Here is an 18,242-nt window from a genome sequence, read left to right as displayed (position 1 = left end):
ACTTCATATCTATGCGTTTGGTTCTTCCATAAAGAATTGGATTTTTTGATAACTCGATAGTGGAACTATTATCACAAAATTTTTTAACACACTTACATGAAGAGAAACCAAGCCTGTTGAGCACTCTTTTCATCCGAATACTATGTTGTGCACACGCAACAGCAACTACAAATTCTGCTTCGTTGGTGGAGAGAGTCACCACTAGTTGCTTTCTTGAGCTCCATGCAATTGCATCACCACTTAAAAAAAAAACACATATCAAAAAGTGCTTCTTCTATCTTTTATATCGCTGGCATAGTCACTGTCGGTATAGACTTTAAGATCATCTTCAAAATTCTCTGCACTTCTCTTATAAAACACCTGTAAGTTTGCAGTTCCCTTCACATACCTGAGGACCCTTTTTGCTGCTGCCATATGAGATGATTTCGGATCAGCCATGAACTTGCTTAACAGGTAGACAACAAACACAATGTCTAGTCTAATAATTGACAGATACATTAAGCTACCAATTATTTGCTTGAACAAGGTTGAATTCTCACTTGCTTCTCCACCATCTTTTATTAATTTCGTGCCTGGCACGATGGGGTTTTTCACTGGATTACAGCTTTCCATTCCAAACCTTTTTAAAACTTCTCCTACATACTTCATTTGACATAAATGTATTCCTTCACAACTCTGCTGAACTTCAACTCTTAAGAAATACTTCAATTTCCCTAAATCGCTCATGTCAAATTCTAGCTTCATTGACTCCTTAAATTTCTCACATAACTGCACATTATTTCCTGTGTAAATTAAATCATCCACATAGAGGCTAATAATTAATCATTTACCTTCATCTTCATGTTTGAGGAATAATGTGTGTTCATGATTGCATTTCTCAAAACCTTCCTTCATGAAGAATCCTTCAATTCTGCTATCTCAAGCTCTTAGAGCCAATTTCAAGCTATAGAGAGCTTTTTTAAGTCTCAAGACATTATGCTCTTCTCCTTTACAAATATAGCCTTTTGGCTGCTCCACGTAGACTGCCTCCTTTAATTCCCCATGAAGAAATGCACTCTTGATGTCTAGCTGAAAAACAGTCCATCTTTCTGCGCTGTTGGAGCCAATATCAATCTTATAGTGTCCCAACGAGCCACAGGTGCAAAAACTTCATTGTAGTCGATCCCATATCTCTTAGCATAACCTTTACTACTAGACGTGCTTTGTATTTATCTACTTCTCCCTTTTCAATCAACTTTGTTCTAAAAATCCATTTTACACCAATTCTCTTTATCCCTTTCGGATTTACAAGTTCCCATGTCTTATTCTTTTCTATAGCTTCCATTTCCAAATTCATTGCTTTCCTCCATTTCTTCTTTTTTACTGCTTCATCAAAGCATATTGGATCATCATGTACCATAAAGCACATTGATTCGTCAAAAAAACAAGCTCTATGAACATAGTCTTCCATCCATCTAGGTGTCCTTCTAATTCTTCCCCTCGGTGTAGAAGAATCATTTTCCCCTGGTGTATCAAAATCATTCACTGGTGCAGTAAAATCATTCTCTCCTGGTGTGTCAAAAATATTCTCCCCTGGTGCAGTACCATCATCTCTACCTTCTAGTACATCATTATCCTTTTTAAATCCTTTTGTACCCGAATAATCTCCTTTTACTGATATCTCCACCATAATCGTTATTTACCCAAGTAAAGACATCACTCCCCCTTCAATTCCTACCCTCATTCTCATCAAACACTACATCTTTACTAACAATCACCTTTTTGGTTGTAGGATCATAAAGCTGATAGGCTTTAGATTCTTCACTAACACCTAAAAATACACATCAATGACTCTTGTCATCTAACTTTGTCCTCCCCTTGTCAGGAATATGCACATTAGCAATATAGCTGAAAATTCTAAAGTGCTCAACATTGAGTTTTTCTCTACTCCAACACTTTTCAGGAGTCTTTTCTTTCACAACCATAATTAGACTCCTATTTAACACATGCAATCCCCATCGAACTACTTCTGGCAAAAAAAGTTTAGGCATTTCCTTTTCTGAAAGCAAGCATCGAACCATGTTTAATATAGTTTGATTTTTACACTCTGCCACTCCATTCTATTAAGGAGTTTAGGCGGCAGTAAGTTGCCTCATAATGCCATGATCAATGCAAAACACATTGAATTCTTTGGAAATGAACTCACCTCCCATATCTATCCTCAAGCCTATATCGCACTCTATTTTTTTTTTTTTCAATAAGGCTTTTAAATACTTTGAACATTGAAAATATTTCACTCTTTTCGACTAAGAAATAAATCCAAGCCTTTCTGTTGAAATCATCGATAAAGCACAATAAGTACCTTTTGAGGCTACTTGAAGTTAGAGTAATTGGACCACACAAATCTACATATACTAGTTGAAGTCTTTTTGAAGCCCTCCATTGACTCTTCTTAGGAATAACTGCTCGCTATTGTTTACCACGATGACACACTGTGCATGCTTTATTTGTGGCTTTGAGTCGAGGAAGTCCTTTGACAAGTTGTTTGCTCTCCAAGGTTTTGAGACTTTTGTCGTTCACATGGCTATAACGACAATGCCACAGATCTGATATGTCATCCTCACTTGCTATTAGACATTTTGAAGGCTAAGTAATCATAGTGGCTAGTAAAACAAACATCCTATTTGCTACCATAAAAGTTTGTATAATAAGGCCTCTCGTAAGATGATATATTTTACAAGCCTTATCCTTCATGACAATAGCAAGTCTTCTCTCTTGAAGCTATCCAATGCTTAATAAGTTATTCTTGAGCTCAGGAATGAAAAACACGTCTCTTACCACTTAAGTTAATCCTTCAATCTCAAACTTAACGCTCCTTTTTCTCATCACCATCATTTTTGCACCATTGCCTAACTTGACTAAGTGCCTAAACTGCTCATCCAGCTTTACGAACCAATCCTTATTTCCTGACGTATGGTTAGAACATCCTGAGTCTAGGAACCAGACATCTTCTTTTTTTGTTTTCTTGTCCTAAACGTAAGCCATTAGTAAAAGCTCTTCCTTCTTTGTCTTCATGGGTAACCTTAAGGACTTGTTCTTCTTCTCCTTGACCCTTCATTCTTTACTCATGCACAAGAAGACTGCTCTAAAGTTCGTCTATGGTCATTGTAGTCATGTTATTTGACTCTTCAATCGAACATACCACGTCATTGAACTTAGAAATCAATGATCGAATAATCTTTTTTGTGATCATTGTTTCATTTAGATTTTCTTCATGAGCCATCATTTTGTTGGCTATAGATAAAACTCGAGTGAAGTAGGCATTCATAGATTCTCCTCAATAGATAGAAGAAAAACTGTATGGATAACAAGTACGTTCTTATGGTACATAATTTACGATACTGACCAGCTACATGACCTGCGTTACATCTAGGTTTAAATATTTTTATTTTTTTTATAAAAGAATATGTATACAAGATTTTTTTAATGCATTTTTGTAATTAAAAAATTATATCAGATCAAAAAGTTTATCTATACATGTAATTAAATAAATTAAAAGTTATATGCACTAATAAGTAAATAAAAAATCATTAATGATATTTAAAAACAAAACTTGAAAAGCCAAGAGATAGATGTAGATTAAAATATTTAATCTTGAAAATATGACATTAAATTGATTGAATAAAATTAAAATAATAATATGTAAGGCTGTTATGTTATGAATATCTTCTGAAAATAAATATTTTTTTATTTTCAAAAACATAGTTTATCTATATAAAAGATAAAAATAAAACCATAGACGAACTAGAAAAACCTCTTTGAAAATTAAACACATAAAAAAAAATCAATATTATTTAAAAGAGGTCATTTGAACAAATAAAAGAGAGGATGTTTTGTCTATTTTTTTGTTTTTAGTTTTTTAACCAGTTACGCCATTTTATCTTATTTCAATTACATTATTTAAAGTTATATTTTTATAGTAACCATGTCAGACCTAAGACGCTTGGATCTGGAAGTCATACGAATCCCAAGCATCTTGGGTCTTGTAGCCATGCCAGCAACAGACGATGCGTCACCTGCCGAGGCAGACAATATGTCACATGTTTTGCCCAAATTTTGGCTGCTGTGGTGGTTGAAAAATTGAGGTCTATACTCTTTTGACCCAAAAACCTCTTTTGCAACCCCTTTTTGACCTAAAACACTCTAAAAACCATGACAAACTCATTCATGGCCTCAAAAAACCGCTCCCAAAAACCAAACTCAACTCAAAATAAAAAATCAACTAGAGTTTAGATCTATTTTTTCATGAACCTTTAAAGAGCAAAAACATCTAATATGAACTTGTTGCATCAAATGAAACAATTTAACACCAAAATCTTTTATTTTGGTGGCCTAAATGGGCATCAAAGACAAGTTTCTCTCTCTATCGCCGGAATCCAGCGACTCCTTTCTCTCTCCTCTCTCAACTAGAGACCAAAAAATAACAAAAATAAACATATGTACCAAAATAGAATTGGAGCAATTTAAAGGGACTGCAATTGTATAATTTATATGATTGTTTAAGTTGGAGGACCAAAGAGAATGTTTTCCAAACTTATGATACGTCATCGATATTTGCTGCATTTTTCATTTCGATCCTTCCTCTTCCAATCTCATTCTTTAATAAGAATTTGAAATCAACTGCTCCTTAAATAGGATTTAATAGCCAAAAAACAAAGTTTGAGGATCGAATTGGAAAAAGATTTGCATAATAACAAATATATAGTGAAAATTCCACACATTTTAGTATAAAAGTAATAAAAACCAAAACCTTATATCCAATCCCATCCTCAAATCTTCTGGAGACAAGCTTCAGTACATGTTGTATCTATTCTTACAGCCATATAACCCACCAAATAGTAAATTTAAAGCAAATTGATTGGATTAAGTTTCAAATCTACATAATTTATTCTGAATGCCTGAATCTTAAGCAAAGATCTAATTTGCCTCAACGGAAACAATTATCTCCTGACTTCAAGTAACATACGAGAGTCAGCAATTTGGTTCTGTTCACTTAAAGTGGTTCCCTCATTGTCGCTTTTAGTTTCAGCATCGGATTCCATGGCTATAAGATCTGAGATTGCGTCTCGCCCATATATCTTGGTCAGCTCCTCCTGTTTCATTGATCAACCATATTCTTTCAGTAGCAACTTATCTAATTTTGATGTTGAGGGAGAAGGAGGGAAAGCGAACAAATGAATTAACTCCAAGTCCCATTAGTAGTGAGTAATAGACTTCATTTGAAAAACAAGAACCAAAAAATTAAGAATATGAAAGAAGCTGGGTTAAGGGGTGAACCATAATGGATTTATTTTCATCTTTAACTCTTTCACATTTCTTAAGAAGATTGTCCATCTCAGCTTTAAGTTTAGACCACTCAGTTCTCAATCCCACAGCCACTACTTGTAAATTTTCACATTCTCACTGCATCATGCAAAACACAAAATCGAAATATTAATTCTAACAAATGACAGTTTTCAAATATAGAATCCAAAAGTTGTGATCTGAAGTTAAAAAAAAAAAAAAAAAAACAATTCTCAACAATTTATCTTCTATTTTCTTCTCTTTTTAGTGACATTCTAAGAAATGGTGATGAGACTAGTGGCTTGCTAGCAAGTTGCTCGCCTACCAAAAAAGATGTTTAATCATCTTGCAATAAAATTTGTTGAATACATTAAGCTATCATCATTAAAACTAATGACTGATTTTTCCAGACTTATATTATTGGTTTCTCATAATTTCATGTTTACTACCCGTTTTAGGCCATATTGTATGTAAGAAGCGGGAAGTACCGGTGAAATGTAAAACCTGTACTGAACATTGTTAGCAGATAACGTAAGAAGCCAACATAAAAAGCCACCTCCCCCTTGGGTCTGGAATTTTTTCATGTGCCTGACATCCACATGATGTGACATATGAAAGAAGAAAGTTTAGATCCTAATTGAAATAAGCGAGGCAAGAGATTTTGATTGATAACAAGGTCAATAATCTGCCAGTGGGTGCATGGATTTTATACAGCAGGCCTGCAACTCTTGCAGCGACAGTGGACATGCAATCCCTCCAAGGTAAAGCGTCAAGGAAAAATCCATAACACGATCGTCCCGTTAAACATACAAGCCGAATCCTTAAAAGTGCAAACTTGCCAAAACAAAAACTTATGGCTCTAATTTCACAATCAATTTTGTTATTCCTAATTAATTTTTTAATATGATTAATGTGACCTTCTATTAAATTTTATTTATTAACAATTTAGAAGTGTTTTATGTCAAATATCCAAAAAAGAAGAAGAGAAGATTGCATCAATCATTTTAAAAGTTCAGGTAATTAGAATAAAGAATAACAGAGTTGATGTATCCCTTGCATTTGTTATATATTGGATAATCTATATTTGATATTCCTCTTTTCTGCCTTCATTCTGTCTTCTTCTTTTTTCTTCCCGAGACCATGATGTAATACCCATTCTCGAGCACTAGCAATGGAGCTCTAACAAGTCCCCCTCCCTTTACTTTAGTCCACCTGAAAAATTAGCTATCCAAGTTATAACATAAGTATCTAGTGCCATAACCATCTAAGTGGTGGCCCGTGGTAAGAGCTTGGGACCAAAAGGTTTGTTCCCTTTGTGGTCTCAGGTTCAAGCCCTGTAGTTACTTATATGATGACGCCATTGTTGACTTACATGATCGTTAATTTCAGGACCCGTGGGATTAGTCGAGGTACACGCAAGCTGGCCCGGACACCCACGTTAAACTAAAAAAAAAAAAAAGTATCTAGTGCCATTCTTGCGATATGTTTTTATTATACATCTCCTCACCTAATTTAAACACTGCAATATATATGGAGATCACACCTAGATTTGCTTCCGATTCCTGACGGTCATTTTAAATTTTACTACATTTACCAAAGTTAACGATATTAAGTATATTTTAAATTAATGAATCCCGCATGGCTATATATACGTGCATCAGGCCATGCTACGATAAAAGAAGTTTTGTACGAATCTGTGTGTTTCTATATATATCCTGACAACAAACTACCTTGCATCCCGTTCAAAAAATAAAATAAAATAACTTCCATCGCCATGGATTGAAGGCAAGATGGTCTTTATATATGTCTGGAGATGAGAAGAGAAAAACTGACCAGTCTTTTGGAATCGTGTATCCTGTAAAAATTGAATCTGTGGTGCTCAGAACTATAATAAAACTGAAGGGCTAAAGGTTAATGCAGGAAAACAGAACTTGCTATGTACCGTTTACTTGCATGTCTTGTTTTGTTCTTCTTAGGATCCCAACCCCACCACTAATCCGTAGGGCTTCATTGATAACCTGTATTTCCAGTAAACCAACCAACCAAATAAATAAAAAACAAAGAAAAAAAAAAAGAATCCAAATGTTATTTCTACTTGCATGCATTGTAAAGGTCATGGATTTATATTCTTTCCATGTTAACCCAGTTTCTTTATCTTCCCTGCTAGAAATAATTTCCTCGTTTTCTTTCTGATAACAACATCCATCCACAGGAGTCTTAGTGAAAAACTAAATAGCATTCGAGGAGACAGAAAAAAGATGAGAAAATTAAGATGAAACAGAAGTAGAGAGCGAGGTCAAGGTTAAGATGATGTGGTGGTTGTCTTTTTTTGGTACAAAGTAGAGGCTGCTCGAATCCTGAACCTTGAAGGGATAGGAGGCATGGATGTTATTTCATCCATTAATAACAGCGTAAAAAGGCTACCTTCTTTACAAAAATCCTAATTACTTGCCAAACCAACACATTAACAAGCCGCATTCAGTGATTGCATCCATATAGACTCTCAACGCTCATGCTTAATGATTTGACAAATCTCAAACATCTTCCAACAGCTCAAATGTAAAATATAGGCTATATTGGCTGATTGTGGATATGATTCTCTACCATAAAAGTATTATGTGCATGATAAACTATAATTGGACTTGAAACTAAATTTACATAAGAAAAAGAAGCAGGCAACAACAACTTAATAGGAAAAAAACTCTCTGTTAATTAGTAAAAAAAAAAACAAAAAAAAAGGAAAAAATTTAAGTAAATGAGCTGAAAATATATATTATATATTATATTAAAATATAATTAAACAATAACTTTCCACTTTCCATGTATCAAATCCTTCCCAAATTATTATATTAATATCCTAATATAATAAACATTTTAAAAAAAATTAAGGGGGCAATTGCCCCCTTTTGCACCCACGTGGCTCCGCCACTGTGGACATGATAAACTATCATGTCTATACTCATAGGTATAAGCAAGGTCTCTTAAAAGACATGTTATACTTGTTATCTCAATAATGTTATATAAGAGATTTTTTGTTTTTCATTAATGTCGTCGAAAGTAGAGGACTTTTTAGTCATTCAATTAATCTTTATAAACAACAAGATTTAGGGGTATAAATACTCTGAACCATCTAGCTAAAAGATTAGAATTTTTCATCTTTTAAGATAAAAATATATAGATTTCAGAGTATTAACTAATTTAAAATTCAATAACAAACATATTTGCAATGCTCTTTTAAATTATTTATTGATTAAGTTATTTAATACATTTGTTATAAATATACTTATTTTATTATATGAGAGTCAAGTCCCCTGAATGGAGCTATTTTTGCAGATATTCAAGTTTCTATTTATAAGTGTGGAGTTCCTTTAGCTTAAAAAGAAAAAATTCAAGCACTTGAAATATTAATTAGCCACCATCTCAAACATTAAATAACCTCTTATTTACACATCTTGTATTTTAATACTTTTTCAATTACAGCTGGACCACCTCTTCTAACCCGTTGTTTTCGCTGCATTTCAGCCTAAGTAAAAAAGATTATGTAATTAATAAAATCAAAACAGCAGGAAAAAAGGATAATAAAACAGAAGAAGAAAGGGAAATGTGTAGAAAAGTAAAACAGAAGAAGACAACACGTACCAATGAATAAAAGGGAACCCAATTATATGGCAGGTATCAACCAATCCAAGGCTACTACACGAAGCTCATTTTATACATGTTCATTTCAATCATTGGCAGGTATCCATCTTTTTAACCTCTCTTACACACAAGCCTGTGAATTCTGTTTTCCAAACACATTACTGTTTCCATAATTAGCTGATTGCGAGAAGTGTTTAAGATAAAAAGAAGTAGGGATATTCACTATATTATCTTTTCGATTCATTAGATATCTGATTTTTGTTCTTCTTCTTTTCCATGAACGTCCACAAGCTTCTCATCTTCACACCATCTCAAGCATTATTTTGCTCCAGTCTCCCATCCTTGCTAAAAAAAGAAGGAAAGAAAAAATTAATCTTACATCTTGAGAAAAGAAGAAGAAGAAGAAGAAGAGATACATTTATCACACTATTCTTAAGCTTTAGTTCCCATCTGGATTTGACCATCGTTTCCACCGTGAACTTCCTCCTCCTTTTTCCCATCCTTTAAAGCAGACCTCCAGCTGAAAAAATTACCAAAAAGCATTTCCATGTCCTCTAAGGTTCTTCCTCGTGTCTCAGGAAAACATGTAAAAAAGAATACCCAAGCCACTGTTGCAATTCCTGCGAACAGGAAAAAGGCCCCACCGATAGATATAGCCTTGTAGAGCATAATAAAAGTTGTAGATATTACCCCACTTGTCACTCTATTCACGGCCACTCCCATACCTGTCCCCTGAGCGCGTAATCTCAACGGGAAAATCTCTGTACAATAAACCCCAGCTATCGGTCCCATTCCTATGGAGAAGAATGCAACAAAAGCTAACACCATAGCGATTGATAAGGCAACTGCCCATGGTAGTTTCTCATGTGAATGATCAATTATTGTCAGCCCGAATCCGAGGGTTGCTAGGGATAGTACCATACCACCAACACTACTTAAGAGCAGCGGCCGTCGCCCGATCCTGTCTAGTAATAATGTGGCCACTAAGATAAAAACTGTCTTGGTGAATCCAACCGCTACAGTTGCCAGTAATTTATCATTGGATGACGTGATTCCGGCCTTTTCGAAGATGTTGGTGCTGTACAAAACGACCGCGTCTATTCCTGAAGCTTGCTGGAAGAAATGAATACCGATCCCACAAAGCAGGATGTGACGAACAGGACGTGTGGGATGAATGAATAATTCTTTCCAAACACCTTCGCCGTGACTCTTTTTCTGCACACGGACAGCGTCATCGTTGCAATCTTGAGGGATTCCGGCGGCTTCTTTTATCTCTGACAATCTCTGTTGAGATTCTTCTTTAGTGTCGGAGGTTTTGTCAAGAACTTTCCTAGCATCACCGAGTCGACCTTGCATGACTAGCCAACGAGGAGACTCGGGCATGCCTATAACAACCAAAGCTAAGAAAACCGAAGGAATTGCTCCAACTCCAAGCATGATTCGCCAACCCAAGTTAGTTGGGAGCTTAGAGAAAGCATAATTGGATACATATCCTAGTAAGATCCCAACATTGATGAATACCTACACAAGAAACAGAGTCACAGAAGTTATGTTAATATCAATTAATCCCCGTATATTCTTAAAATGTTTTTTGACATTAAGATTGCTAGAAGTGGGATTCTTGTGCGTTTATTAAGATTTAATTAGGATTTCAAACTAAACATTTTAGGGGTATTATCGAGTCTTACTTCCATTTTTGGTACATAACTGCGAATTAAATACTCTTAAGAAACTGGAAATTAAATTAGTAAAAATAGCATTCTATTTGCACTTCTTCTTTACTCTCTCTCTTGTCTAGTAAGGAAATTGCAAAGCAATGGTCTAAAAAAACAACAATTTCTTTTGGAAAATTAAAGAAAACGTATATGAATACTTACTTCTGGGAATGAGGCGAGAAATCCACGACAAGAAGCTGGCGAGATTTCAGTGGTGTAAACAGGGGCAATCATGAGGGCAAAACCGACACCAATACCAGCAACAAAGCGAGCAACCATGAGAAATGCATAATTTGTGGAAAATCCCATGAGCAGAGCTCCAGCAAAAAAAAGGGCTCCTGCCACCACAATAGTGTATCGACGACCAATCCTGTCAGAGGTCACGCCAGCAGCGGCTGAGCCAACAAGAGAGTACCAGTTGAGAGTTCCCACAAGTAATCCTACTTGCGTGTCACTGAGTTTAAGGTCAATTTGGATGTAGTCCTTGGCTCCACTCATTACTCCGATGTCTATCACCAAATATACATGTTGTGAAACAAGTTGTTAGGATAATGTAAAAAATGAAGGCAAGATCAAAGTTCTATGTAAAGAAGTATTTTCTTGGAAAAAAAGAAAATCTTTTTCGCTGCAAGTCTCACTCTTCGTTTAGGGTTAACAGAGCTAGTTTTTTGGAATCTTCACTAGCAGTATTCCAAGTGATGAAAAGAATGGTTTGAGAGAAAATTAATTGAGTCCTCACCATAACCAAGTAAGATTGAAGCCATGGAAGCTAGGGTTGCGCAAGCAAAAGCAAATTTATTTCTTTTTGGTTTCTTTACAGGATCAAAATCTGCTAGTGTTTTCTCTGTTGTGGGTTGGCTAGGATTGACATCCCTTTCTAAGTTTAGACCTGCAGACATGATCTATACGCCTAAACAAAGAGAGGGAGAGACAAAGAGTTGGTTTAAGCTTAGCAGTGCTAGTGTTGTACCCTTATTTTGGATAAACTCATGCAGCCATAAGTGGGAGGCTGGAGCTGCTTAAATAGAGACCAACAGGTTGACATCATCATTCTGGCAATCTGGTGACCAGTCTAGCTGGTTCCAAAGCAAACAACGCTAATCTTGGTTCATAGCTAAACACTAATTTGGGTTGTACGTTGAAGTGGGTGGTCTAATAGGCATTTTTAGTTAATAATAATAATAAAAAAAAATACAACGTTAAAATCCTATTTTTAAGCAATTTGGTTTTTACCGAGTTTGAATAGTAAATTGCCAACACAGTTCAAAGCAAAACTAGCTTGGACTCGGATCCTGATTGAATCACCTGGCTCTTTGAAGCGACGTTCAAAAAAATATGAAATCATTAACCGGAACATGCACAATACAGATGCATGGCAACATCTTTGGGACTATAGTTTATAACTAGATTATTTGCTTACATTATGCTACCGATAGCAAAGACGATACCAACGGAGAAAAAATCCAATAAATACCGATAGACTAGCCATGATGCAAGGGGGCGGCCATGTTAACCACAAGAAAGAAGGCTATATGATTTTAGTCGCTTTCTGTCCTCCATGAACCCAAGTATTTTCCTAGAAATGAAACACAAAATCCCACAACCTCACAATGCTCCATCATCACTTTCCTTCTCCAATCCGATACAGATCTCTGCCCTGCTAAATTCCAAGAAAGGAGGGGGCTCTGCTGTAATCATCTGTATCCAATCACTCCAAAAAAGAGCTTCGTCATGGTTAGAAACTGAGCTTGGACTGTCCTCGGAGCCCGGAGGGGACCATGGATCGTCATCAAAAGACACACGTGATGTAGAATTTGACTTCAAAGTAAACACACTCACTGCTAAATTAAATATCTTCTTAATTGTGTCTAATTATGACTCCTTTTCAATTCCGAATGTCATTCTGCTTTCTAATCTTGCACTGATCTATCATTAACTAGTTAAAAGGTGGCCATTGAACAACTGGCGGGGGAGTTGAATCCGTGGACAATTTATCAGCCAGCCAACCTTTACCAGTTTACGTTAACTTATTCATATCCAAGTGCAGGTTTTGTGGATAAACATAATCGCATTGCTAAACCCTATATATAAAATATTAAAAACAAAGATTTTGTAGAGAATATCTCTAATTATTTTTATTGATTTTACAAGTAAGTGTGTGTATCTTTCTATTTTCACATGGTTTGTTCAATCATGTTAAACAGGATTATGAACAATTTTTATGGCCGGCTTATTGTCAGAAAATAGATTCATTGCCTCTTATGGTTTAAATCCCAAGTGACTCAACAGATTTCTCATCCACGGTAGCTCATATATCCTAAAAGCCATACCTCTATATTGTGTTTTTGCTCCTCCAAGTTACAAGATTCCACCTACAAAGATGAAATATCTTGAATTAGATCATCTGTTACTAGTTGAACCTGCCCAATCAGCATAAGTAAACCCTTCTAAATGGCCATGTTTTGTGAGCAATAATCCTTGATTAGGAGCATACTTTAATATCTCAATATATGTTTTACGATATCTATACGAGGCTTTCGTGGATCATGCATAAATTGACTCATTGTATATACAATGTCTGATGTAGTATAAAATAGATATATTAACTTTCCTATAAGTCATTAATATCTTCTTTTATCTGTTGAATTTGAGCTTGAACACTAAAACAACTTATGATTTTATTCAATAGAAGTTTCAACTAGTTTACATCTAAACATGATTGTCTCATATAGTAAATCAAGGATGTATTTTCATTGTGATAAGAAAACACCATGATTTGATCAAGCTACCTCAATCCTAAAAAAGTATTTAAGATCGCCAACTGGTTTCATCTCAAACTCGAAAGCTAAATACTGATATAGCTTAAGAATCTCATCATTATCATCATTTGTCATCACCATATCATCAATATCAATATAGATAATTAAAACAGTAATTTTACCTTGTTTATGTTTTAAAAAGTGTGATCTAAATTACTTTATAGACTTGGTAAGTCTACCAAACCAAGCTCCTGAAGATTTCTTTAATCCATGTAGTGTCTTTTTTACTTATCATTATGGAACTTGAATAAGCTGACACACACGGAGAAGGATCTATATATATACCTTTTTAGTTGAGTCACGATATAAAAAATATTTTTTACATCAAACTGAAGAAGTGGCCAATCTCGGTTGGCTTCTAATAATAAAAGTACTCTTGAATTTAGCAATTGGAACAAAAGTTTCTTGATAATCTACACCATATCTCTCTCCAATTCTATATACTTTGTGTTTAATAGTAAACATCCATCTGCACCCCACAGTTTTATTCCCAGTATGCAAAGAGACAAGTTCCCGAGTGCCATTTTCCTCTAGTATATCCATTTCTTTTGTCATAGCATGAATCCACATAGAATCCTTTAGAACGAACAAGAATGAAATTAGAAGAAGGAATGGAATCAAAAAATGAAAATTCATCTAGTGAGTTTCCCATAGAGGATTGGATTAGCGGATAGCTAGGAGTATTGTACTCTAATGGACTTGTTCTTGCTCTTCTCATCTTCCATCCACGCTTGCCTTTCGTTCTTTACATCTTTCATCTTCACATCAAACTGAGGTTGATTCGACTTCTCGAGCTAAGTTCTTATCATGAGATGGTATATCTAACGAATACACACTCATCAATGTGATTATGAACTTCATGTGTACTGCTCCCCTCAAGTGATAAATCAATGACCACTGTAGCATATAAGAGCTCGTGTTCATGAAATATAACATCCATGGACATGAAAAACCATTTAGAAGGAGGATGATAACACCAATAACCCTTTTGAGTGGAGTTATATCTAACAAATACACACTTCAATGCTCGTGACTCAAGTTTTTTGCGTTGATGTGCGTGTAAGTGACAGTATACAACACAAGCAAAGACACAAGGTTCTAAGTAAACAACTGAAAAAAGTACACACAAAAAAAATCACTACCATACAACAACACTACTGTGATCTTTTCGAGGGCTCCAAACAGTACACATAAGCCAGCATTGTTAAGGAGGCACTCGTTCTGACGACATTCCCTTCTTTCGTGATTTTCACTTGTTCTGTCTTTCCCTTTTCCTTTTGGCTGGACCATCTTCGTTTAGTCGATGCTCATAATCAAGACCTGCAAATGGGGATGCGCCTGCAGTTTTCTATTTAGTTCGTCAAAACCACTGAAACCATCATTTGTCAAGATCTTTCTCCTCTGGATCACCGACATCACAAGCCGAGTCAGTCATCTTCTTCATCCACAATTCCAAATCATCACGGTAATATGTTGTTCTCGCTTCAAGAGACATATCGGCAGAGTTTATCAATCTCTTCAATATAGCTCTGAGCATCACCAACACTTCATCACACTCTTCAGCTGCCTTCTTTTTCTTTCTTAAAATTAAAATAGATATTTAGGTCAGTTTATGTGTATTTTAATTAATTTTATAGTCCTGAAATTAATGATTATATAAATTTTCAGTAACTTGAGATTTATAAGACTCGAACTGATAATATCTAAAAAAACAAATTCAAAATCTAACCAATTAAACTAACACTTTTTTTTTTTCTTCTACTTTGGCTTTGAGGTATTCATTTCATTCACATAAAAAATGCGGAAGACGAGATATTCTGGAGGCACATCAGTTAATGAAAGAATTTTGGGCCAAATCAAAGGATTTATCTATAAAAATCTCAAAAACCAAGGTGGTGTTGCTGAAGCTTTATGAAACCATGCTAAAACTGTGGCATAACTCCTTGACGAAGCATGTTGCCACACTTTCAGCTTATAAAATGAGCATGGCATGTGGGAAGGATAGCCTAAATGTGCTGTTCAAAATCACTGGGAGACTTGACCTTGGGCTTGGAAGAATTTCGAGTCCTACAAACAGAAACAGAAATAGATATATATTAAATTTTTTAAATAAAATAAAAGAAAAAAAAATATTATACAAGGTTATGTATATTAAAAAAATTATTTGAATTTATTTTTCATTTTAAAAAATAAAATTCATTTACATAAAAGATTTAAAAAATTATAAATTTTTAAAAATTGCTTCAAAAATTAAACATACACAAAATAATTTTAAAAAAATCTCTATCCAAAAAATATTAAATAAAGAATTAAAAACAAATCAAGTGATATTAATCAAAAAATAATTTAAAGTTATTTTTTAAAAAAAAGACATTAAAAAAAGGGTATCGATAATTTTTTTTTTAAAAAATGATAGCTCTAAAATTATGTCTTAACTTGTCAAATCTATTATCGGGTTATGAACTCAAACGAGTTAAATAATGTTTTGTGTGTGTTTTAAAGAGGACAAAAAAAAAAGCCGAATAACAATTGTCATTTAAAAGAGGCTCTATAAAATAAAATAAAAAAGAGAGGGAAGGAGTGTGTGTGTGTGTGTGTGTATAGAAATTTTAAACAGAATTTATTTAAAAAAAAAAATCAGATATTGTTAGGCCTGTCAGCCCACCTAGCCCATTTCATTAGGGCTTACATGTATGGCCCTTTTTTTATCTTCCAATCTTCGACGGAAGACTGTCATCCCTTTTTTTGAAAAAAAGAAAAAGAAAAAGAATTAAACAACATGCCTCTATTTAAAAAAAAAAAATCCAGCCATTAAATAGTTTTTTAACTCAAAAACAAAATTTAAATCATTTTTTAACCTAAAACACCTAGAAACAAAATCCTAGTAGTCGTGATAAATTTATTCATCACCTTTAAAGATCAAAGATCTTCGCAGCTCAAATATATTATTTTAGGCAATTTTAAGGTAAAAAAAAATGACACAATATGCATTCTTCTCATCAAATGGAACCATCTGATACAAAGATTGATCTTTTTGGTGCTCTAAGTTGATGTCAACAACAGTTTTTTTCTCACCGCTAGAATCCGATGATCTCTCTCTCTTCTTTATCAAATCAATAACTAAAAAATAACAAAAATAAATTTTTATATCAAAATGAAATTGATAAAGTATTAAGGTACCAAGTATTTATAGTTTCTAAAACATAAGGACCAAATTAAACCTTTTGTATTAACTTTATAATCATCATCCATTTATAGCGTCTTTTCTATTTTGATCCTCAATTTTTCAATTTCATCCTTATCCAACAAAATTTATTTTATTGCCCATGAATTTGGCCCACAAAAGATGCAATTGCATGACAAAAAATTTTGAGGATCAAATTAAAAAATAAAACAATTTGCACAATCCATCCATAATAATGTTTGAAATGATTAATAGCGCAAACTTTTACATAGAAAAACATACTCCTTTTAGTTTTCTACTTAATTAAGTATAATTCTAAAAGACATGGGTTTTTCACTATATAAGGCTCCATTATTCATCTTGTCACACATTATTGTGGATAGGCTTTGTAATTTTTTTTTGTTTTTTCAGTTTGGTCCTCAAACTTTTTTTTTTCTGACAATTTAGTTTTAATCGAAGACCAATTGCTTTTGATTTCTTATGAAATGGTGAGATTGAAAAAAAAGGGAACAAAATGAAAAGGGCATCGAACATGAATGGCATGATATAAGTTTCGCAAAAAATACGCTTTGGTCCTTCAACTTAAAAATCACGCAAATTATACAATTCTAGTACCTCAATATGTTTCCAATTTAATTTTGATATAAAAATTCATTTTTGTTATCTTTTATTCCCTAGTTGAGAGATGTGTGTGTGTGTGTGTGTGAGAGAGTGAGAGAGAGAGAGAGAGAGAGAGATTGTTGGATTCAAGTGGTAGAGAAAGAAAAGTGTCGTTGACATTGGTTTAGGCTACCAAAATAGACAATATTTATGTCAAATGATTCTATTTGATGAGGAGAGTTCATACCAGGTTTTTTTTTTACCTTTAAAGCTTGTGAAAAAACCGATTTGAGCTCTGGTTGATTTTTTTTGTTTCAGGTTGATTTCAGTTTTTGAGGTGGTTTTTTTATGTCATAGATAGGTTCATCATGGTTTTTATAGTGCTTTATATGTATTTTTAAGTTAAATATGGGTTGGAAAATGATTTTTTGGGTTAAAAAAAACTTATGCCAAGATTTTTCAGCCATTATAGCGGCTGGAATTTAGGTAAATCCAATGACGCGTCATCTAAAATTTTTTTGCAAAAAATTTTGAGGTGAACAACAATTGCAGAAGAAAAAAAAAATTCAAGACCTAGTCACACGAGCCTACTAGGGTAGGCCTGCATGGGGGCCCTTAAAAAATAGGCCAGACGGGTTGGCCTGACATGCTAGATCCAACAATACCTGACCTTTGCTTCTTTTTTTTTCTTTTTTTTTAAATTAATGGTTTTTTATGGGTTTTTTTTTATTTTTTAAATTTATAATAAAATTAGTACTCATTATCTCTTTTATTTTGTTTGGATAATACTTTTCAAATGACAATTATTTTTTAATTATGCTTTTAAATTTGAAGAGTTTTTTTTTTATGATTTATGTATAATTTTTTTAAAATCTTTTGTATAGATGAAATTTATTTTTGAAAATAAAAAAAAAAATATTTTCAAACATTATTTCTTATATGAGCAGCACTGCAATGTGTTAT

The 18,242-nt window shown here is 33.9% G+C and overlaps 1 protein-coding gene across 1 annotated transcript; it reads right to left on the bottom strand.

The window, feature by feature from the left end:
- Nucleotides 1-9,154: 9,154 nt before the first annotated feature.
- On the bottom strand, nucleotides 9,155-11,689 carry LOC118039782 (polyol transporter 5). The gene is made up of 3 exons (XM_035046580.2): nucleotides 11,416-11,689; nucleotides 10,839-11,185; nucleotides 9,155-10,482 (listed from the first exon to the last, which is right to left on the bottom strand). Exons 1-3 carry the CDS (start codon nucleotides 11,573-11,575, stop codon nucleotides 9,394-9,396), a joined length of 1,596 nt encoding a protein of 531 aa, XP_034902471.1. The 5' UTR covers nucleotides 11,576-11,689; the 3' UTR covers nucleotides 9,155-9,393.
- Between the last annotated feature and the right edge of the window lie 6,553 nt (nucleotides 11,690-18,242).

This window comes from Populus alba, chromosome 4, assembly GCF_005239225.2.
Source record: "Populus alba chromosome 4, ASM523922v2, whole genome shotgun sequence".
NCBI classification, from domain to species: domain Eukaryota; kingdom Viridiplantae; phylum Streptophyta; class Magnoliopsida; order Malpighiales; family Salicaceae; genus Populus; species Populus alba.
This window is presented reverse-complemented; position numbering and strand designations above follow the sequence as displayed.

What these genes read in the sequence shown, in the direction of transcription:
- LOC118039782 (XM_035046580.2), bottom strand. Translation starts at nt 11,575, where the DNA reads ATGTCTGCAGGTCTAAACTTAGAAAGGGATGTCAATCCTAGCCAACCC. An exon ending in TTCAATCTTACTTGGTTATG is followed by an intron (nt 11,186 to 11,415) that starts GTGAGGACTCAA and finishes ATTTGGTGATAG; the next exon opens with ACATCGGAGTAATGAGTGGA. An exon ending in TTCTCGCCTCATTCCCAGAA is followed by an intron (nt 10,483 to 10,838) that starts GTAAGTATTCAT and finishes TTTCTTGTGTAG; the next exon opens with GTATTCATCAATGTTGGGAT.